The 24,153-nt window shown below is 39.6% G+C and overlaps 1 protein-coding gene across 1 annotated transcript in view; it reads right to left on the bottom strand.

The window, feature by feature from the left end:
- Window positions 1–825: 825 nt before the first annotated feature.
- Window positions 826–24,153, bottom strand: part of TRPM7 (transient receptor potential cation channel subfamily M member 7) — a 73,643-nt gene continuing 50,315 nt past the window's right edge. The window contains exons 20-39 of the mRNA XM_069983411.1: window positions 23,181–23,309; window positions 21,959–22,267; window positions 21,693–21,867; window positions 18,680–18,806; window positions 17,338–17,522; window positions 14,455–14,587; window positions 13,076–13,779; window positions 11,287–11,369; window positions 9,652–9,748; window positions 9,085–9,158; window positions 8,263–8,303; window positions 7,503–7,531; window positions 7,372–7,422; window positions 7,230–7,295; window positions 6,348–6,631; window positions 5,787–5,869; window positions 4,048–4,253; window positions 3,793–3,844; window positions 3,559–3,665; window positions 826–1,858 (exon numbers count right to left, since the gene is read on the bottom strand). Coding sequence (XP_069839512.1) covers window positions 1,734–1,858; window positions 3,559–3,665; window positions 3,793–3,844; window positions 4,048–4,253; window positions 5,787–5,869; window positions 6,348–6,631; window positions 7,230–7,295; window positions 7,372–7,422; window positions 7,503–7,531; window positions 8,263–8,303; window positions 9,085–9,158; window positions 9,652–9,748; window positions 11,287–11,369; window positions 13,076–13,779; window positions 14,455–14,587; window positions 17,338–17,522; window positions 18,680–18,806; window positions 21,693–21,867; window positions 21,959–22,267; window positions 23,181–23,309 — 3,060 coding nt within the window. The 3' untranslated portion in view covers window positions 826–1,733. The remainder of the gene's footprint in view (window positions 1,859–3,558; window positions 3,666–3,792; window positions 3,845–4,047; window positions 4,254–5,786; window positions 5,870–6,347; window positions 6,632–7,229; window positions 7,296–7,371; window positions 7,423–7,502; window positions 7,532–8,262; window positions 8,304–9,084; window positions 9,159–9,651; window positions 9,749–11,286; window positions 11,370–13,075; window positions 13,780–14,454; window positions 14,588–17,337; window positions 17,523–18,679; window positions 18,807–21,692; window positions 21,868–21,958; window positions 22,268–23,180; window positions 23,310–24,153) is intronic.

The following is a 24,153-nucleotide window of genomic DNA, read 5'->3' as shown; positions in this document are numbered from 1 at the left end:
TGTGTGGGTTTTGCAGTGCAATCGACTGACAGAGGCTTCTCCTGCTGCCTCTATCATCAGTCCAAATCGCACATAATACTGATCATTGCTTCCTCATGAGAAAGCTAAAACGTGTAGAAAGTATATATTTTTTGTTGAATAGAAAAAAAAACTCTTGCCCCCATTTCAATTTTTCCAAATGAAAAACAGTCAACAAATAATCAAATAAACATTTATGCTATCACAGCGTGTATAATTGCCCAAAAAATTAAGATGTACCATTATTGGTCGCACACAAAATTAAAGCCCCCCCAATTTTTTTTTTCAAAAATTGTTTCTTTCCATCTTGCCATGCATTACAAACTACATTTAGTTTCACTTAAAAAAAAAAAAAAAAAAAAAAAAAAAAAATAGCCCTAAAAATAGCCTTAAAGTGACTGTACCACCAGAACCATGCTGAAGCACTGGAGGCGGGCTGACCCACCCTTAGTGGGAGGAGACCCTAGCCCCTTTATGATAGGGTTCCATTGATTCTAATGGAGGAGTCACGTCATGGAGGGGCTGGGGTTTCTTCCCACTGGGGGTGGGTCGGCCCGCCTCCAGTGCTTCAGCCTGGGCCTGGTGGTACAGTCACTTTAAGTGACATTTGTTGAAAAAAATGAGACTTATGAATTTTAGAATGCGAGGAGCAAAAATGCAAAGATGAAAAATCGCTGTCTCCCCTAAGGGTTAAAGTCATGATGTATAAAATACAGTGAAAAAGCTAGAGATATATGACATCTGATATATATCTGACATCTGAGATATATGAACATACAGCAAATCATCAAGAAACACAACTTTGTGTGAAGAATAAATTTATTTTAGATTTTTTAAAAGATTTAAATGATATATAAAATGTATACAGTATAGTTCGTTTTCCCCAGCAACATAAAACAATTTTAACAGCTAATTTGTTCGTGCCTTTATAAGTATTGTATCTATAAGATACACTACAGAGTAAAAATGTATAGAACTTTATTATTCGTTCTTTAGTTAAAACCTGCATATAGTACCTTAAAAAAAAAGGCTCTTGACATAAACTCTCTCAACACTGGGAATATTTAGATTACAATTCATTGGCCATGTTGCATTGCATTTTCTCATAATTTACAACCACCTCAGTAATTCATTAAAACAGGTACCACATAACAATAAAGATCTTTGTACATACATTTAAATACATTGAAAAATTAAGAGATTTTGTACATTCTCGGTTGATATACAGGTTGTACAGTTTGAGGTCTTTGGAAGAGAACTTCTGAAGCAAACAAGATATACTAGAAAAGCACTTCTCTTTACAAGGCAACTTGAAGGGACATTTTCCCATTTGTTCTAAAATACAATTATCATCTGCTGATCATGGCTTTACTAAACAACTGGTAAAATTGAAATATATAAAATATAGCCACTATACACAGTTAAAACTCAAGTCACCATGTCATGTTTGCTACCAATGCATGTCCGTGGGCAGGTGGAAAACCCAGAGGATGCATCATGGACTTTCCCAGCTATTACACAAGGCATTCTGAAAACCTGGATTTGCACTTACATAGTAGGACTTTTCATGTAAGGTCCTCCCCTTTAAAAATATGTAGACATTAAAAAAAACAAATAAGAGAAAATAAAATAAGACTCCTAGCAGCATGCACATGTGTGCAATACCCAACTCATTCTGAGGGTTTAAGAAATGTCAACCACATCTGGCTTCTCAGTTACAGCATTAAACGGATAGAATTTTTTGACTCTTTGGTAGAACCATCAGGATCGGTTGAGGATTCTGGAGGTTCATCCTGAGGAAATATCACTTTGTCAGGTGTGTAGTCATTCCTCTTCAAGTCTTTAAAGGAAAAAGGGGACAGTAAGTATCAGTCACCAGAAACACTCATGCATGGACTTTATTTACAAGTTTAAATGTCTTTTTTTTTTCTAGAAATAAAATGGCAATGGAGACAAAGAGAGAACACACATTTTGCATAACATAACAAATTAATGCTCTATGTCTTATGGAATTTATTTATTTAATGGGAAACAGACCACACGGATATACATATATTCCCCCTTGTCGATCACACGAGCAGTGCCTACCTTCTGCACTACTCTGTGATCCAGCATGTTAAATAAAACAAATCTTTATTCAAGGGGGCTGACCGTGTCACAAGAGGTGTGTCAGCACCCGCCCCGCACAGCCTCTGCCCACCATGCTCTCTGGCCGCTGCTATATCTCCAGGCTGCCATCCCGCCTTCTCCGGAATTGACAGCGGGGGCTATCCTGACGACTGAAAGTTGAGGCGGGTGCTGATAATGTCACAGACACACCTCTGTGACACTACCAGCCTGGGATAAAGATTGTTTTTCTTGCACATGCCAGATCACAGAGCAGCATGCAGAAGACAAATATGCACTATGATGTATGATCGGCAAGGGGAAACCGGCAACATAACCAGCAGCATAAACATATATACAAAGATAAGGTTTCGTAGGCTGTGATGACAGATGCTAACAACGGCCTCCACCCCCCATAGATTAGAATAGGACGTTATAATATATATATATATATATATATATATATATATATATATATATATATATATATATATATATATATAGAGAGAGAGAGAGAGAGAGAGAGAGAGAGAGAGAGAGAGATATAATATATCTATCTCTTATCTGGAACACATCTAGCCAAAAGGGGTATAGTATATTCACATGCTTCGGCAACCCAAAGCATTACCTATCACACACTAGATCAACAATAAAAATGTTAGAAAACCTCCCTAGGATAATGAAATCTTGTACACATAAAAAGGTAAGAGTTCATTCCTGTTAAGAAGACTTCCAGTGAACATCTCATTGCAGACATTTATTGAAACTGGCAATCACGATTGCAAATCTGATAAACAACAACAAACTTATTTTTCATAGAGTGTCACTATGCCATTTCGGGGGAAAATAAATATAGAAAAAAATCCTGGGAGAAAGGCTTTTTTTGGCACGCTATTCTTGAGATGCAATACATCTGAAAATGGGTTAAAAAAAAAAACTATCCTTCATTTGCATAATGCTAATATAATTGTATTCTAACCATATGCAATTTGTTTTATCAGTCATGACAGATTGAAGGCTGGTTGTGATATGAAAACATATTGCTTATGGGCTTTGCTTTATGTACAACCTGCAAAGCCTTGCAAAAAATATGTTGCAATGTACTCCCCTTAACTAATAAACTATGGGTAGGCCCACTCACAGTGGCTTTTTCCACAATGAACCTGCTGTGAACCCTTTGCAAAATTCCCATGTATTATAGAAGGAAAAAATTGCTGTGAAAATCCCCAAGAAACAGACAGGGTTTGGATCAAAAAACAACAACAACAAAAAAAACCACCACAAATTCCATGCTAAAAATTTCCATAAGAGAATAGAGATTCATAAAAATTTCTTTCAGATGTATTGCACTGGAGATGTCACTTGTGGACATTTTGTAGGTAGGATAAAATAAACCTGCCCTACGGATGGCAAGAAACCTAAGATGACGTTTACCTGGAAGCTTCAGCTTTCTGCAGATTGAATTGCAGTGGTGCTTAGCACAGAAATTTTTAATGGCATCATCTCCTAGATTTGCTGGTCCAAATATCATGTCTGCCGACCTATAGAAGTATTGTCAAGTTAGTTCGGAGTTCATTTTCAAACAATGAGACATGTAACATTGCTAGGATTTTCATATCATTAGAGAATCCACACAATTAAAGACAACAATCTGTCTGAAGAACTTGCCTTTTCTCTCCAGATTTTATAACTGATGGATCAGTAAGGTTTTCCCCAACACCTGTAATAAGATAAAATAACATTAATGTCCCCTCATGTAATATGATCTCTTAATATAAAACCTATAAGATGTAAATAACGCTCTTCAATATGACTGTAGACTCCTAATCTATTTAAAAAAAAAAAAAAGTGATCATTCAAAAACAATGAACCACCTGGAATACTGACAATAAAGAAACATCCATATCCTTTATCTGATCTCACCTTGTAAATCGAGAACCAAAAGCTCTCCTCTTGTGTATTCAAAGGTCCAGTGGCTAAAAGCCAACATGGTTTCCTCTAACATATTGGTTGGGACACGCTCATCGCCATTGTTGTTGTTGTATTTTCGGAACTCTCCATTCATACACTCCTCGATTGCAAACCACTGGCCAGCCGAATGGCAATACAGCAAGAAGACTTCTAAAAACCTGAGATAAACAAAAACACACAATGAGGTTTGATTAACACTACAGTTACTGAGTGTAAATGAAGTGAACACTTAAATGCTGCAGCCATCTTCCCATCTTAGATGCAGCATCCATCACAGCTTCCTGTCTACCAGAGGATCATTCTCAGAGGGCAGCTGGAACACAAACCATCCCAAAGGGATTCACTGTGTAATACATGTACATATTATGCATTGGTAGTATTAAGCTTGCCACACATTAGGTATGTGTCAACTGGGCCTTCCAATTCTAAGTTGCGCCCAGTGGTTAAAGGGGTTATCTGGCATTTATTGAACTAGGTCTCCATCCCGACACAAGGAAATGCTGAGCCAACTGCTGCAGCCAGTGATTGGTGTGATGCAACAGGAAAAGGAGATCCATAGGGACTTAGTGTTAAAATGGCAGACACTCATCTCTTTAAGGGGTTTGTCAGTGAAAAGTTGTTTTTTTACGTAAATAAGTCCAGAACACATGAAAGCAAAAAACGCCTGTAAAAGAATGCCATGACTAAAACCACTATCACTAAAAATACATAAAACTATATCTTCAAAAAAGTCACTAAGCTAAGGGACATTCACACGTCTGCAATTTTGGGGACATTACGGACGGGGAAGGTTAGTAACGTTAGTTTCCCCACTTGGCATAATGTGTCAATATCATGCTGTCAGTGGGGAAACTCTTTGAATTGCCACGGCACTGTAATGACACAGCTGCACGGCTCTGTCATTACAGTGCTGCGGGGATTCAAAGAGCTTCCCTGATGACGGCATAATATTGACACATCATACCAGGGTGGGGAACAAATTCATTACTTGCCTTCCCTGTCTGTAACGTCCCCAAAAATTGCAAACATGTGAATGCCCCCTAACTGATTACTCTAACTGCATATGATCAAAAATTTACAATTTATTTTAGTGTTCCCAACTTTGATGGAGTATTCTTTGTCCTGGATAGGAATTTGTGATAAGCAGGGGTCTGATTCCCAGCGATCAATTCACAGTGCTTTACTGCAGTGCCGAAAATAGCGCAGTCTTTGAACATTTGCAACTTGCAACTTAGCTCCACTCAAATAAATTAAGCTGAACTGCAGAGCCAGAAATGACTGCATGGATGTAAATGTGTATGCTTAAAGAACAAATTTTTATAGTTCTGACACATATTGGAAAGAAGCTGGAAACAGAAATAATGGACATACATTAGAAATTCTGCTACCTCCAAAAAGTAAATGAGATTTCAAATCTTTGAATTTTATCTTTCTACTCAATTGCATTCCCCTGCTCTCAACCTGCAACCTGGGAATGATGATACATAAAGAGTACTATTAAGCGCAGTGATATCATGGAGACGAATGCTAAAGACTCCTGCGATCACAGGCTTACAGCGAGTCATTTCAAGCGAGTAAAAAGATAAAAATGTACAGATTACAGAATCAACATCTTTTGAATTATTTACACATTACTGTAGCTTCAGAGGTGACAGAGTCTATGTATGCATAAAGACAATAGAGATGTGTACCTTGGAGAGTACGGAATGGACTTGGGCTTCATTGCATTAAAGGCAAACGTCATTTTCTGTGCTGCCCTCTGCTGTTGTATTTCCTAAAAGACAATAAACGTGGATAGGGATAAGCTGACAACTTTAGCTACATAAAAGGGCACAAAACATTAGTAACCTCCAAACAGCAGTATAAAATATGGCGTAAAAAAGACAAAAAAACCCACTTGATTAATTTTGTTTTACTCAAAGATTAGAACGCGATGTGTAAAAGGTTTCTACATGTCTACACTGCTCCATAGACAACTTTATATTTTTATACTCCAACTTGCACCACACAGATATATATGTAATAAAGCCTCATGAGGGGACACAGTCACTATGATTCCTTGCCCCCTCATCTCAGCATGTGCCTAAAAAACTGCACTTTACAACATTAGACCTTTACAGTGACCAAATAATAAGCATTTCTTTTCTGCTATTATGAAACTGTAACCCAGCCAAAGGTACGATCATGCATAGTACATCATATGTCTGCATATGTCTAAAAAAAAAAAAACTCCATTAAAACTCAATACTTACTTTAAGGCAGAGATGAAGTACGGTATCTTCCTTATACACTCCTGACCAGGTATTCACCACCTCGGGAAGGAAGGACTTGATGATGTAGAGATGTCCAGCCTTCAGGATGTCATTTTCGGACCAAGTGCATACTACCTTCACAGCTCTTCTCAGTCCTCCCCCCATCTCTTCCTTGCTAAGAAACTCTATCTTAGCACAGAGACCCCTCTGTGACCAGGAGGACATGCTGTTATTCAGGATGCTGGGAGAACTCTCCTCCAGGCGGTACACTGTGACTAGTTCTCCTGCAAGATTTACATATAAGTAAGAAATGATACCCAATGCATTTGCCTTCAATGAAACACAAGCTACAGGAAGTGAGAACTCAAGGAGGACACACAGACTCCGTGCATTTCTGGCTTGAGATCACTGTGATCACTGTGAGCCCAGGGAATGAAATGCACTACAGCGCTTCTCTCCTTTCTCATACTCATAATAAGTGGGGGTCTCAGCAGACCCTAATCGTCAAAACATTTGGCCTATCCTTGACATGTCAAGCAACGGGGATACTGCTACCCTTTAAAAACTTAAATAAGCAGAAATATGGTAGACATAAAACCATAAAAACAAAAAATAGTTTAACGTAGAACGTTGGCACATGAGCCACTATCTGTATCAGTGATATCTAATGGCATGGTGCATTAACTAGGCACAATACAGAAAAAAAAAAAACATTCCTTTGTGTTCCTTTAAACATTTCTAGATTGCTGTAACAGTGTTCTAGCACAAGATGGCAGTGTGGCAAGCCCACACCTGAACAGCACTACTGCAGCAAGACTGATAACACAGAGATAAATCTGCTTTCCTATACACCGCAGTGACAAATGAATAATGAAATCTCACCTTTTAGAGGAACTGGGGTGAAAGGAATACTCTGCGCCAATCTCATCAGGTTGTTTCGTTCAACAGCTGCACCAAAAAACATTGGTTAAGAAAGTTCACTATTAACCACTATAATGTTTCCCTACAACACTCAAAAACCAACCTGAATAGCAGTAATTGATGTCCACTATTGGTTTGAAAGGCGAACCAATACCTATAAGGGAGAGGTTTATATATTAGTCTGATTGTATTTTATTGTCTGAGCTAATGTTTGCTTTGTGAAGAGACACTCACCATTCAAGGCATCCTCTTCTGCGGTAGGCCTGTAAAGTGTTCAGTAAAAGTGTTAACACAATATTTTAAGTGAGGAGTCCCATGAAAAAACAGGCAGGACGACAGGGGGGGTGCGTAAAATTAAAAAACTACATATACTTACCCGTCCCTGTGCCTCTGTAGCGCTGCTCCTGGGTCCTGCTGAAGGCTGCCGGCTGCCATTTTCTTCTAAAATCCAGGTAAGCCAAATACCCGGCACTTCCAGCTACAACATCATTGCCTGGCTGAGCGATTGTCTGCTTGGCCAGTCAGCGAACTGAAAGAGCTGCAGCGGCCCAGTGCTGTCAACAGGGACCCAGGAGCAGCACTATTAAGCACAAAAATAGGTAAGTAAAGGTTGTTTATTATGCTCCTGCACCCCCCTGCCTTTCTTTTTTTATTTTTATAGATCATGGGACTTTAAAGAATTAATGTCAAATCTCCATATAAAGCATAACACCTGCTTAAAAGTACACTTTTTCAGGCTAAACGGGACAGAGAAGAATTTACTAGAAATTACAAAATATGTGAAGCTTTACGGTAGTGTTACATATTAATACATGTGACTAAAGATGTATGTAGTGATAGTGTATACATTCTGGGGAGTTCTCAACCCCATGTGTCCTCAAATGAACTAAATTTTGTAGACAATAGAGGAGATGTACAGTATGTGTAAGGGATAAGTGGCATATTGTAACTAAATGACTGGGACTAGGCGTATGTAGTGGGGGGCAAGCCTTACTTTGGTTTGCTTGTGGATGATGAATGGGACTGCAACCAATCCTGAAAAAGAAATATACATATGACAATACAATGCGTATTGTACGCAGATTGCTCTATGTGCTTAATACTGTTCTACGTACATGCTCTCACAAACAAAGGGAGGGGTGTCCTATAATATATGTAAACACCAGAGTACCACACAGAAACAAAGGGGTTGCCTCGCTATGACAAATTCTGTTCATATGAACTGAGGTCACTTAGAGAACACCTTATTTTGTTCCTATTGTCATCTTTTGCACTGATGCACAACCTCTCTCCTGCAAGGAGATGGTCTCATGGGATTGTGCAGATATCTATACTGACATACTGCTGTGTATATACCGTGAGGAGGCATGCCAGTGCTCCCTTCACACAAGAATCTGCTGTATTCTTTGATCTCTTCATTGTAGCTTATAGCAGTTGGGACCTGTATTTGTAATATGCTGCCCTTACAAAGGATCCCCTTAAAATGGACTGTACCAAAAGACATAAAAGCTTCTTGATATCATGACACCGACTTTGCGCTGTTAAACTGTGTAAGGTTGTCAAATTTGGGGGCACTCTGACAACAAAGGGTTTAGGAAAACTAGGGCACCCTGTTACGCAGTCTGCGATCATGACCTTTTCTCACACAGCTCATGTAACACGCTGCCCTTGATTCTGATTATTTAACACAAGCTTTCAGAGATTCTCCTTTAACTGTTAAATAAAACACCCACACATTCATTCAAGGCTATCAGCAAGATATTCAGAACAACTGCGGGGAGAACAATACTACAACACAAAGAGTGAAAGTACAAACTGCTAGAAAGGTTTCTTTGGAGTCATCCACATTTGTCTCCTCGGTTAGAGAGGCTCGTCGGCTACTGCTATGCACTAAAATAAAAAGGGAAATACTGGGTATAAGCTTCACCAGGGTCAGGAAGGAAAACAATTAACTAAATAGAAGTAGTGATTTCCTAGCATTTGGAACAAAACAGGTATCAAAAAGAACTACCTTGCCTCTTTATCCGCCTCTGGGAGCCACAACTTTCTCCAGAACACTGCCCCCATCCCCCTGCCTTCATGCAGCCTGGCTGTGGCTGCCATTATAAAAGCCATAAAGCTATGCCAAGTTGGGGTTAAGAAAACAGCATAGCCAACAGTGTTTCCATAACTTTAATTTTCTTCTATGGATGTATAGAAATATAGTACAGCCCATTTGGCTGTTTCCATTATCATGGCTACCTCTGTTTGCAGCAAACAGGGCGCAACTGGTGTTGGACCTGCATCTAAGGGCATTTAAAGCACACCCTGTGAATATGCCATATGGGTCATATGGATCTTACACAGTAAAGCAATGATGTTTTCATACACTGTTAGCACTCACATTGATCTAGCCGCAAAGACTGGGAGATTTTACTGAGTTCTGTAAATCCAGCGCAGGATTTCACTTGCTTCAGACTGGAAGGAGGATATGATCCCATCTAAAGGAAAAGGAAAGAATTAAAGCGTAACTGTCATGTTTTTTTTTATTGCAGAAATCAGTAGTATAAGCGATTTTAAGAAACTCTGTAATAGGTTTCATCAGCCAAAAAAGCCTCCTTCTGTACTCAAGAAGCAATCTCCCAGCCTCCCCCCCTGACTTCTTATCTGTGCATTATCAGCCAAACACGTCTTCATTACAGGGAAGTCAGTGAAGACGGGTTCTGCTCTCTCCATTCTATCCTTATGGAGGGGGGAGGGGCCGAGGGAGATGAGGGAGCAGGAAGAGGTGACATGAAGGTCAGCTGTTTGTAGACTCTCTGGGCACCTAAACCGCAAGATTCTGGGGTCAGAAAGGTCAGTGCTTATCTATGAACTTACTGAGAGAAGATTGCAGGGTGTTGTGCTGTGCAGGACTGCTCCGTGCTCACTCACTCCTAACAGCCCCTCCCCTCTCCATAGCCACATAATGGACACAGAAATCCTGCTTCATTTGATGTGAGGGGGGAGGCTGGGAGATTGCTTTTTCAGTACAGAAGGAAACTCTTTTAGTACATAAAACCTATTACAGAGTTTCTTAAAATCTCTTGTACTGTTGATATTTAATGTTTTCAGAAAAATGGCCCTGAAATGACAGTTACGCTTTAAGGCTACTGTCAGGTTCCTCAGCTGTCTGCTACAAAAAGCCAAAAGGGAAATGTATATATGTCTGCATGGATCCCCAGGCTAAATTCTAATCCAGACTTGGCGATGAGCTTGTGACCAATGTAACCAAAACTGAGACTACAGAAGCCTAAAACACTGCCATCTCCAGTCTCCATTTTAATTGCTTTTAAAACCTGTCATAATTTTCATGCTATCTAAACCAAATGTCACACTGGCAGTCCCTGGTGGGTTCTCTCCATCCCTCCACTCTTGATTGATAGATCTCTTCCTGTTTGGGTACAGGGAAATCTCTATCAAGGCCAACAAGGCACACAGAAGCCACCATGGACCAATCTAATAACGTGTCATTCAGGTAGCATGAAAGTGATGCCAGGTTCTCTTTAAGTTGACCTGCCCCTGGTTGTGCTCTTTAGTCAATCATGCACTTCAAAGTTCTAGGTACTATGCTGTCAGCCATGCTCCACTGCATAACACTTTATGAACACATGGCTACTTGAGTGGTTGTCTTCTGATCAGAAGACAGAGTTATTTCTGCTAAAAGAACTGGCTCTCACTTTTAGCTCTGCATTCTATTCTATGTAACCTCTACAGACTACTATGTGTGTGAAACTACCACAGCAAAAGTTTGAGATCATTTCAAGCCGTCCAGAACCATCAATTATTCCATGGTCACAGTCTCCGGGATCACATTTCCCTTAGTTCGCTCTAAATTACCGGTAAACCTCTGACTATGTCTATATGCGGTAATGTGTTGCTCTGATGCGAGATGAATAGTTTTAGATATGTGCACTAGCAGGTTGAAGTAAACCGTAGACCATACCCTTGATGCTGGAAGTTCACAAAAAAATAGTTAATTAGATATCTGTTTTCTTACCAAGTCTGATGATTTTACTACTTCTTCGCTTTGCTCTTCCGGCTGTTTAACATGTTTCTGCAGAATCAGAGAGTCCCTGTGACCTTAAAAACACAAAAACAAGCTGCAAGTTTAGAACAGGTCACCAGTGAGCTGTAACACAATTGCCTATGATGACCAAAGTGATTATAACAAAATGCTGTTTAAGCCTCTGCATGTGTTGCATTAGTTGGCTAAAAATAGCCAAAAAAACTAAAACATCAAACTTTGTGTATTTTTTTTTCTCTTCAAAATATAACTTATAGTGCAAGCATTCTCACATTAAAACCATGCAATTAAATGATCATTTGATATAAAAAATTATCTTCAAGTGTGTGAAAAAGCATCCACAAAAAATAAATCGAATACATTAATGCCCCTATTCCACGAGTCGTTTGGAGGAGCAAACGAGCGCTATTAGCGCTCGTTTGCTCCTCGTTCTCCGCTCGCTGCCGCCGCTATTCAACGCGGCTGCAGCGAGCGGGTGAGTGCGGGAGGGGCTGCTCGGAGGATCGCTGATCGTCCGGGCAGCCCATAGGATATAGCAGCATCTGCTGCCGACGCTCCTATTCAACGGAGCGACGGCAGCAGATCGCTGCTATATCAGTCGCTTGTTTTTCAACATGTTGAAAAACAAGCGACTGCAACGATCAGCCGACATGAACGATGTCGGCTGATCGTTGCACTCTATTCCACGGGACGAATATCGTTCATAGCGGCCGATATCGGCCGAATACGAACGATATTGCTCCTTTAAACGACCCGTGGAATAGGGGCTTAACATGTCTTTCGAGTTTTTTTGGGGGGCCTCCATTACATTGGATCTTTATTAAGCACAGAACACAATATAAATGCCTCCTGCTCACCCACAAAAGCTCCTCACAGTTCTGCACCTCCCTACATCTCCTCCTTCATCTCCTTCTATCATCCTACCTGACTTACACCTAAAATCCTCCATAATCCGCAGTTCTATGGAATGCATTACCTAAGAATGTCAGATCCAATACCCACACACACCAAGCATTTGAGCACTTAGACCTGTAGCATACAGGCACTGATTGGTGACTGGTTCACATACCTGTACCTGCGCTGCCTATTTATAAAGATGGCTGGACCATAGTAACAATGAAGCAGTTTTGCCCCTCTGCCTTTGTCTCCATCCTCTCCTCATAGTCTGTAAGCTCTTACGAGCATGACCCCCATTCCTCATGTATGGTTTGACGATTACATTGATTACAGTGTATTTCTGTAATGTCTGATTTTTGTCTATGTATGTAACCCCAGAATATGTTGGCGCTGTATACAAATTATTATATAATTTCTCTTACGACCTTTGCTTACATCAGATCATGTATGACAAAATAATCCCTTACCAGTCTCTGTACCTGCATAACTCTTACCCCAGTTTCCCTTAATCTCCCACAGTTATACCTGTCAAAGTTGATCTATTTGAAAGGTCACATCAACCACAGTCTTGTGTCACGTATACCCCACAGCCCAGAAACTACATAACTATTCTGCTGGTATAAAGAACACAGAGAAAACAGCGATACTGGCTGAGCCTGAAGCTCTCCAATAACAGTTATAGTACTGGCATATTGGGTTTAGCTATGTGATTGGTGACAGGGTAGGTTGCATTTGATGGACATGTCTTTTTGGGGCATACTGAAAGGGAAAAGGAATTACTTTATACTTACAATTACTTATCACTTAGTATTATTGAACTGTGTAAATGTAGGATACACAACAGGAAATAAGACAATATACATACCAACAAAAGCACCAAATTCCACAGTATTGTCTACTTTTGAGGATCTTGGCTGGAGGGACATTTCCAGCTTTGATGCCATGTCCATTTGATTGTTTAGGCTTGGCTGAGTTGGCGTGCTTACAAAAAAAGTAGCTGAAGTTGAAGAGCAGCTTGGCACGCTACTGGTGGACATGCCAGGAGTCTGATTTTCTATGAGCGATACACCACCCTGGGCAATGTTTGGCAGTTCTGTAGGACAATCCGCTGCAGAAACTAAGGCACTTCCAGATGGACCAGCATCTGGAATATTTAGTTTTTCTCTCTGAGGTGGAAAGAAGTCACCCACCTTTTTTCCTACAGTATTTCGTTCATCTCTCAAAGAAATGTTGAAGAGATAGTTGCTGTTGGCCTCGGGACTTCCTTGCGGAAATGAAGAGCCAAAAAAATTATTAACACTATGCTTTTTCCTCATAGAGGAACGTAGAGGGCCATCATCCACCAGATTCTGCCCCAAGTGCTTAGAAATGCTCAGCTCCCGGGTGATTTCATTGTGAACCTTGCTGGCCTCAGATGCTTTTTGTGCAGTAAGCGTTTTCAAGGTATCCACAGTAAGGGCAGACAGGTCCTGCAAGTGGCCAATCTGTGAATCCAAAGAGTGTAAAGAACGCTTTATATAGTTTACGCGATCGCCGACTTCTTTGATTTGTATACACATCTGTTCAACCCTAAAAATTCAAAATAGCAAAATAAGACATAGAAAGCTACATATATGCTTCACAGCATAAACACGATAAAAATAAACATACAACTTAAGACCTAGAAAGTTCTTAAGATATCAATGTAGGAAAACATAAAATTACTAAAGGTGATTATAGGTAGGGGACAAAATTTCTGCATTTTTTTTTTCTCCCATTGACTTGCATTATAAAAAACAATGGATCAAAGCAAATACTTTTAAAACGCACACAAAACACAATTGACCACATTTGACAAAATGGACAACCTTTATTTGCACTTTTTTGTCAGATGTAGAGATACGCAGGTAGTATAACCCTTCAAAGACACCAAGTGGTACTTGGCTAAGGATGTGGCTGGGACTTTAAGGAAGTTAAAAAACTGAGTCTTCTTGCGAAGTTTCCTGACCAGCGGTGGGCCATGAGCACAGGGAAGGGAGGGAAGGAAGGTTTGTATTTTGTGTTATGCTTCTCATTGGAAATACATGTTTATGCTGACACCCTGATATGTTAACGTGGCATTAGTGGACTATGTTCGGGCATGTAATTTTTGTACTCATTGTACATTGGAGGTGGAGTGTTCCTTCCACCATGTTTTGTGAATGTATACATTTTTTACAAATTAATAAATCTCTTTAAAAAATAAATAAATCACATGATGTGTACCTTTCAGATGTAACACGAATTCTTTCTTCACTTCCCAAATGAAATTTATCATCTCTTTCATTAAAATAAATTTCAACGCACAGTTCCTCAAAATCATGAAGCTTTTTCTGGTCTTCCTCCGTTAGGAATAATTCTAATTTAAACAAGAAAAAGGCAGGTGGCAACATTTTTTGTACAGACAGAACAGGGATAACCACAGTTATTAGTCCACGGAGGAGGAACATTGCTGTGTGACAGGGCTTGTTCGCCCGTTTCTAAGCAGAAACATTTTTTTTTTTTTTAAACTAGATGCAGATCAGCTGTTTGCCAGAACTGTGGCGCCCACCTATACAGGGCAGAGTAGTTGAACCAGGACCAATAAAATTTCAAGCAACAGCAGGACATTTTATTTACATGCAACACATTTCGGCTCCATAAATAATGTAAAGCCTTTCCACAGGCATACCTGAGGAACACTCTACATTATATATGGAGCCGAAATGAGTGGAATTTCCTGCCATTGCCACACATCAATATGCCTCCGTTCTTTTGCATTCTGTGGTAGTGGAGCGGCTTGTAGTGTGACCCTTTGCACTAAATCTTCCAGAGTTTTCCTTTCATCAAGCCTTGTCCTGGTTTAACTATTCTGCATTAATACACCATTGGTCTACATCATTGGGGGTCCTCTATGAGCAGCATTGGGTTTTATCCATAAAAAAAGCTGTATAGTGTTGTGCCTAGATTAGCACAACCTCATGTGAGTGAGTGTGTTTTGAATGCTTGTGTTTTTCCAGCTGTACAACACTAGAAAGTGCCCTTGCCCCATTTTTCTTTCTACGCCTGAAGGGTGCGTTCACACTAAGAAATAGATGAGTAATTGAAGAGGAAATTTTTCTGCTTGAAATTCCACGCCTTATATATTGGGATATGTAGATGATCTAGCAATAAATGTAGTGGAACTAACTGCAGTGGCCGTATTTTATCTATGGCGCGGAAACTTATTGCTCAGTACTGGCTTGATGAGGCCCCTCCCTTGGTAGCGGAATTTGTGGAAAAGGTTAATTGGCTAATTGGTATAGAGAATTGAGAGAGTATTGAGAAGTATGCATGAGAAACGAAAAGCCACCAAGAAATTTGACAAGTTTTGGGGTAAATGGATGGCTTCTCCCTGACCTTGCATCCCCAAGTTCCCACACATGAGCCATGTTACCTGCACGCTGTAATGATTATGTGTGTTCTTTTTGCCTTTCAGTCGTTATCTGTCAGTAGGCATTATACTGGTCCCAGCCTGGATGCTTGTTTCATGCTTGTTTACCTTGATTTTGGAGATGGAAGGTTCAGAGGGTGGGGGGAGGGTTGGGGTGGTCATGGGATGGAGGGTATGCCCTCTTGGGGTGTTTTGTTTGCACTGGGAGATAATTTGTTTGGAAAAAAAACACTTTTCAATAAAAAGGATTTGATTTAAAAAAATTCCTCGCCTATTCAGTTCTGGCAGAATGAATTTTTAACATTCATTTTTGCATCAATTTTTTCCCTCTTAATTTAAATGGATATCTTAAATGGACAGTAAACCGTTCTGTTTTATTTTTAGGAGGTAATGCTGTGCCGTAGGGCGTGAGATGAAAAAACACACACCTGCAAATCTGCCTGATGTTTTTATTTTTTTCCATGGATGTGTGAAGGCAGCCCAACAGCATGTCATTGATAGTTCCTGGTTAGGCTAAGGACCCTAAGGACCGAACGATCAAACAAAAATTTGTATGTCGTTGATCGCATCTCTTGATCTGACCATAAAATCATTGCTAATCAATCAGTATATGCACATCGTTCATTATTACTACCGATCATATTCTAGAGTATACAAACAATTGAATTATCGATTATAACTAACAACTATCGTTCCGAGCATTATGGTGAATGTTCACAAAAATGCTTCTTTGGGCATCATTCATTGGTTCATCATTAATCTCAGAAAACAAAAATTGTCTAATACGACCCTTAGACTTACCAGGCCCACTTTATCTCTAAACCCTTTAAGGACGGAGACAATTTTCATTTTTGCTCTTTTATTTTCTCCTCCTTCTGTTTAAAAAGCCATAGCGCTTGCATTGTTTCACTTACAGACCCAATATGAGCCCTTATTTTTGTGACGATAATTGTACTTTGCATTGACCAACTTTTACCAAAATATGCTGCACAATTGGGAAAAAATTGTTTGCGCAGTGAATTTTTTTTTTTAAAAAAGGGCTTTTTTACTTATTTTTCTGTGTTGACACTTTTTGCTCCATGTTAAAACTTACATGTTATTTATGTTCAAGTCGGTATGATTACAATGATATTTAACTTGTTTAACTTTTATTTTATTTGATGGTGTGAGGTGCCATTTTTTGCACCATGATCTGTACTTTCTATTGGTATCTTGATTGCATATATGCAACATGATTTGATGTGACAAAAAAATATCAGCAATTTTGCACTTTGGTGGGTTTTCACGCTTAGGCAGTTTACCATGTGAGATCAGGAATGGGGTAAACATACAGATCAATGCAGTGTACTTCTACTACACTTATCCATGAGATCAGTGAGAGCTTGCTTCTGGCTCCAGCAGCTCTAAGCAATATATTAGTGACCCGGGATCAGCGTCAGTCAGACGCTGAGGCCCGGCCGTGCAGGAAGAAGGGATCGCCCCTCCGCGATCACATTGCAGGGGGGCGATCTCCCTCACTAGACACCAGGAAAGGGGCTGTAATCCTAGTTAGAAGCAGCTGTCAGCTTTGACAGCAGCATCTAACTAGCTAATTAGCCGGGCGAGGCGATCGGTCACATCCCTCTCTGCATCTCCTTAACGGCGGCATGACAAGTATACTCATCATAAGTATAGTAAAACAAAACACAAAAACTTACTTGGTCCATGTGAATACTTGTCTTTCTTTCTTCGTTTGCAAACAAAGCAAAAGAGTGAAGACAAATGACTGAAGATAATCAAAGGTGGTGGCAAGAAAGGCTTCTCGTGATAAGCCATAATGAAATGGTAGCGCTGGTATTTCCAAACTATGTTTGAAATGGACTTCACTTGGAAGTACACATTGCTAAAATGAATGGAGAAAAAAAACCACAAAAAAAAGCAGAGTGTATTAATATCTACAAAAATTTAAGTTTAAAAATGACCTTTAAAAATGTACCTACAACCCGGAAAAAGAAACAAACAGGAAAAAGTCAAGTCAAAAGTTTTGATCAGTCTGGGTCTGAATGCGAAGAGCACTGATTATTAGAATCAGTCAATAGAAGTGTGCAGCAGAGGGGGTTTTTCTCCCTGAATGCCTGCAGAAAGAGGATTCTATAACGTTTTTGCAGCTTCTTTCTTGCAATGAGTTGGGGAGAAAAAGCACCCATCTGTGCGTTTCTCCTGCTTCATTCTAATGATCAGTGGAGGTTTAAACAAAAAAATTTTTCCCCCCAAACAAGAACACTTTAAATTTTCACTCTAAATTTTCACTCTCTGGGCTTTTTCACAGGTCATATTACCGAGTTGATATGCCATTCCTGCAAATATGGCAATATGCATTATCAATCACCAAACATATTCGCAAGGTAGACTAGACAATTAACCAAACAGTATAGCAAGGTAGACTAGACAATTCCATCCCGCAAATAAAACATACACTGTGGTAAAGCAAACCAAATGTAGTCAAAACAGACTACATTTAGTCTACTTAACCATCATGGGCACAGTGGGGATACATCACAGCATACAACTGTATATATATTTTTTGTATTCCAACATATAAATGACCTAGTGCATATTTACTATTGACAGAATTCTGGTGTAACAAAAAAAAAAATAAAAAAAAATGGTTATATGACTTGCCCTACATTTCATACTATGGGCTTTAGACACTACCATAGAAGGGGCATGTCTCACCAGGAGGTGGGCATGGCTTCACTAATTCAGGGGCATGACCTAAATAAGTAAAAATGATAGCGCATAATTCTGGTGTAAAGTAAGCCAACTAATAGCTAGGTTAAATTTACACTACAGAATCTACAGATGCACCACATAGTTTTAGTAAACTACTCCTAATGCTGTCATAACTCAGTACCAAGCAGATCCTAAAACCTTCTTACAGCAGTACATCTCCATGCCCTTATAAAAGGTGTCCTACAGTAATTTTTATTGAAAGAAATGTTGTTAATAAAACATACAGCATGTTAGTATTCAGAAGTAACATAAGAACAATTGACTTACTTAAAAAATGCTATGAGAAGATTAACCATAATGATATATTGCACAAAGAGGTAGACAGCTTGAAGAAACGGAGTCAGCCATGTTCCAACAGCACATAACTCTTTCACTTCCGAGTTATTGGCACAAACTAGAATACATTAAAAAAAAAGGTTTTATAGTAAACATGAAAAATTCCTATACCTTTTACCAAGCTACTTTTAGGAAATGTTGGGAAAGGGACAGAAAAGTAGTACAAAAGGAGTTCATTTAGGACCTCAATGAGGTGTCTCATTTGGGATGTGTTTAAGGGTACAAACACACACAGCAGATGCGCAGCAGATACGCAACAGATTTCATACTGTGTTCAGTTATTTAGATCTAATCTGCTGCGTATCGCAGCAGTAAATACGCAGCGTATAAACCGTGTGTGTTTGTACCCTAATACATATTTCACCTGCTGTATATACGTATAGGGGGATATTTATCACATGTGGTGTAAAGTAAAACTGGCTCAGTTGCCCCCAACAACCAATAAGATTCCAGTTTTCATTCCTCACAAATGAAAGGTGGAATATGACTGGTTGCTAGGGGAACTGAGCCAGTTTCACTTTACACCATGTTTGATAAATCTCCCCCTATACGTATATACAGCAGGTGAAAAAGGTATAAAACACATCACCAATTTTCTAAGTTAGGACGCATTCACAAGTTTCATGTTTGCTCCTTCAAACACGGACGACAAAGGCGCTGAATGCCTGTTCTGGACTGTTTCCCCACATGGTGTGATATATTAATATCATGCCAGGAACAGGGAAACCGTTTCAATCTCTGCAGCACTGTGATGGCACAGCCGCACAGCTTTGTCATTACATTGTCAGGGAGATTCGTACAGATTCCCCACTCCCATGGTATGAAACATCATGCCGTGTGGTGAAACCATCCAGGACAGGCATTCAGCGCCCATGTCTTCAGTGTTTTACGGAGCTAACACAGAACATCTGAATGCGGCCTAAGCAGATTTCTAAATTACATGACATTCTCACAGATGTTGGGAACAACCCATCCAATCCACACAGGCAAAGTAAAAAACCATAGATGCCCAAAAATGAAGTTATATGTAAAAATGAGAAAGGGAAAAAGTACTAAACACATATAGAAATTTCAGTTAGTGTGTTCCATACTTTTTCCTCTGTCATTTCTCATTAATACACATAATGTATACACTCACCGGCCACTTTATTAGGTACACCTGTCCAACTGCACGTTACCACTTAATTTCTAATCAGCCAATCACATGGTGGCAACTCAGTGCATTTAGGCAGACATGGTCAAGACAATCTCCTGCAGTTCAAACCGAGCATCAGTATGGGGAAGAAAGGTGATTTGAGTGCCTTTGAACGTGGCATGGTTGTTGGTGTCAGAAGGGCTGGTCTGAGTATTTCAGAAACTGCTGATCTACTGTGATTTTCACGCACAACCATCTCTAGGGTTTACAGAGAATGGTCCGAAAAAGAAAAATCATCCAGTGAGCGACAGTTCTGTGGGCGGAAATGCCTTGTTGATGCCAGAGGTCAGAGGAGAATGGGCAGACTGGTTTGAGCTGATAGAAAGGCAATAGTGACTCAAATAGCCAACCGTTGCAACCAAGGTAGGCAGAAGAGCATCTCTGAACGCACAGTACGTCCAACTTTGAGGCAGATGGGCTACAGCAGCAGAAGACCACACCGGGTGCCACTCCTTTCAGCTAAGAACAGGAAACTGAGGCTACAATTTGCACAAGCTCATCGAAATTGGACAGTAGAAGATTGGAAAAACGTTGCCTGGTCTAATGAGTCTCGATTTCTGCTGCGACATTCGGACGGTAGGGTCAGAATTTGGCGTTAACAACATGAAAGCATGGATCCATCCTGCCTTGTATCAACGGTTCAGGCTGGTGGTGGTGGTGTCATGGTGTGGAGAAGATTTTCTTGGCACTCTTTGGGCCCCTTGGTACCAATTGAGCATCGTTGCAACGCCACAGCCTACCTGAGTATTGTTGCTGACCATGTCCATCCCTTTATGACCACAATGTACCCAACATCTGATGGCTACTTTCAGCAGGATAATGCGCCATGTCAAAGCTAGAATCATCTCAGACTGGTTTCTTGAACATGACAATGAGTTCACTGTACTCAAATGGCCTCCACAGTCACCAGATCTCAATCCAATAGAGCATCTTTGGGATGTGGTGGAACGGGAGATTCGCATCATGGATGTGCAGCCGACAAATCTGCGGCAACTGTGTGATGCCATCATGTCAATATGGACCAAAATCTCTGAGGAATGCTTCCAGCACCTTGTTGAATCTATGCCACGAAGAATTGAGGCAGTTCTGAAGGCAAAAGGGGGTCCAACCCGTTACTAGCATGGTGTACCTAATAAAGTGGCCGCTGAGTGTAGATATCTATGGTTTGATTTCTTTGTCTCTGTGAATTGAATGGGTAGCTGACGATACCTGGTAAAAATGTCAGGGGAAACAGTACACCTCTCTGAACAGTGTCTGGGAGGCTGTGGTGGCTGCTGCACACAATGCTGATCGTAAGCAGATCAAGCAACTGACTCAATCTATGGATCGACAATCTATGGGTGTCATCTTAAAGAAAGGTGGCTATATTGGTCACTGATTTGTTTTTGGTTTTGTATGTCAGAAATGTTTATTTTTAAATTTTCTGTTATATTGGTTTACCGCTTGAAAAGTAAGTGAGAAAGTGAAATGGGTATATATTTGGTTTTTATTACATTGGCTAATAATTCTGCACAGTAATTGTTACCTACACACAGAGATATCCTCCTATGATAGCCAAGTCTAAAAATAAAAATAAAAAAAAACACTCAAACTTCCAAAAATATCAAGTTTGATATTTTTGAGGTCTTTTGGGTTGATTGAGAACATAGTTGTTGTTCAATAATAAAAAGAATCCTCTCAAATAAAACGTGCCTAATAATTCTGCACACACTAATACTGAACAGAGGTAGTCATAAAAAAAACCTTTACCATCTATTTCATAAGCATACACTTCACCAAACATCATCCAGTAGGGCTGAAAAACAATATTCCTTGCAAGCATCCAACTTGGTCCTTCATATGGATACAGTATTGCCTGTCTTGGAACGCCATAACTTAAGAGGACAACGGCCATAATGACAACAATGTAGAACATATTTGCAACCTATTAAGACAAAAAAGGGCAAAAGTATGACTTCATTGTAGCTAAGCTCATCCCATGTATAATGCAAATCACACCCATCCGCATGACATACCATTTTGCCGATCATCATTACATACGGGCCAGCTTGTTGGTTGACAGCCAGAAAATCCAGTAATCGGACATACCAGAAAATGATATTCAGACAATACGTCAGTCTTCCAGCAATAAAAAGAGGATTTTGAGCATTATTGTCATTGCCATCATTATCTAAAGGGGTTTCTAAGTTATAATTGTATGCACCAAGTCTCATCCCACATCCAATGAAGAAAGTAATGATAGCGAGTGTATCTGTGATATTAAAATAGTCTCCGAACCACACTTTTATCTTCTGGTTAATTTTCCCAGCTTCAGACATAAAAATCTGCAAAAAGAAAAAAAAAAAACGTACTGAAAAACTTGGGTTTATCTGTTTCTAGAAAGATGGGAGACAACCAATATGTCTGCTGTTAGAAAGAAAACACAGTCAACCAAATATCACTATGAATATACAGGACAAGAAAAGTAAAGTACAAATCTACCCATTAGTAGTGCAAAATAATCTAGGGTCAGACAGAATAATGAGATCTAGAATATTTCTGTTAATATAAAAATATTAATCAGTCAGTTTAAGGGTCCATTTACACAGAAAGATTATCTGACAGATTATCTGCTAAAGATTTGAAGCCAAAGCCAGGAATGGATTTGAAAAACTGAGAAATCTCAGGCTTTCCTTTATGACCTGATCTGTTTATAGTCTGTTTCTGGCTTTGGCTTCACATCTGTGGCAGATAATCTGTCAGATAATCTTTCTGTGTAAATGGACCCTTAGTCAAGCCAATACTAGTAGCAAAAGGCACCAAACATATTATATCATGCCTTTATTTTATTAAAAAAAAGACAATAGGGGAAATCTATGATTAGGTTTATATCAGGTTTTGGTGTAAAAAAGTAGCAATGCTCATTTATGCAATAGCTTGTGACTTTCTAATTGGTTTATGCTACTGTATTCTGTCACTTAGGGCTTAGTGTAAAAGCGGCAGGCCTGTACTGCCTAGCAGATTTACTATAGTTTATGCCAGTAGCTGGCCTGAACTATAGCAGAAATCCATGCTTGCTGGGGTCTAGTGTATATTTCTACATGCAGCACACAGATGGTAGCAGATTCATTATACAGTGAAAGAAATCTGCTAAACCCAATGGCAGCAGGAGTTTACATGTAAATGTCTTTGTAAATTCCCCCCAATATTTTTTTCCTCACAAATCTTGAACACATTTTTAAAAATTAAAACACCAACCTCTCGAATTTTTTCAATGGCTGAGGTAAAAATGTAGGCAATGACAATCCACTCTTGGGGAGAAGGCAATGGCTCCAGCTTCACAAGGACCACAAAAGTAAAAAGCATGAGAAATGCCAAATAAAACAGCTGGGGGGAGAGAAATATATACCATTAGTGACTGAAATAACCTTAAGATAGACAGGCACCATATGCAAAAACACACAACGGTGAGTGAACCCTTACCAAAAGCGAGGGGCTGCAGTCTGAGAGGGACATTTACCCCTTCATAGAGGGTGTATGGGGACTGACTGCAGCCACAGTACAGGGTTGAATGAGTAAAATAATCCTCAAACACATTTGTATTATCGACTATGTATACTGCAACCTTTCTTTAGTCAAAAACTTGCTTTAGTTCTCTGAGAAGACACATTCTGGAGTTGAGTTCACCCATTAATGAGCACAATAAGTTACTCTTTATTTTGCAGATCACCGCAATATAGTATTTTGTTACAAACCTAATGTGATACATAGGAGATAAGAGAGCCCCTGTATAGACAGTACATGGTTGTGTAAATGAAATCTCATCCTCCCAGGGATGAAGGCATTCTTGTGCTATCTGAAGACAGGCATATTGACCAACAAAACATCAGATTTACAGCATTGACAGTTTTTTGTCTCTTACAGAGAAAAAAAACATAAATAAATGATGTGAATCCTTGTAAAGTCTCTAATTCTGCTGGGTCTCAGAACACTCTCAACATCCATAAAACTAAATGATGGTAGCCATCAGGTTGAGGCCACAGCCCACACAAAGTGAGAGCATGCTTTCAATAATTATGAGTGAACACAATAAAAAAAATGTAAGACTACCTGTTTCAAAAAGTTTCAAAAAAAATCTATACAGTTTTATTAGACTAAAGGGATTATCCAGCATTAGAAAAACATGGCCACTTTCTTCCAGAGAAAGAACCACTCTCGTCTCCAGTTCAGG

This window comes from Dendropsophus ebraccatus, chromosome 1 (assembly GCF_027789765.1).
Source record: "Dendropsophus ebraccatus isolate aDenEbr1 chromosome 1, aDenEbr1.pat, whole genome shotgun sequence".
NCBI classification, from domain to species: domain Eukaryota; kingdom Metazoa; phylum Chordata; class Amphibia; order Anura; family Hylidae; genus Dendropsophus; species Dendropsophus ebraccatus.
This window is presented reverse-complemented; position numbering and strand designations above follow the sequence as displayed.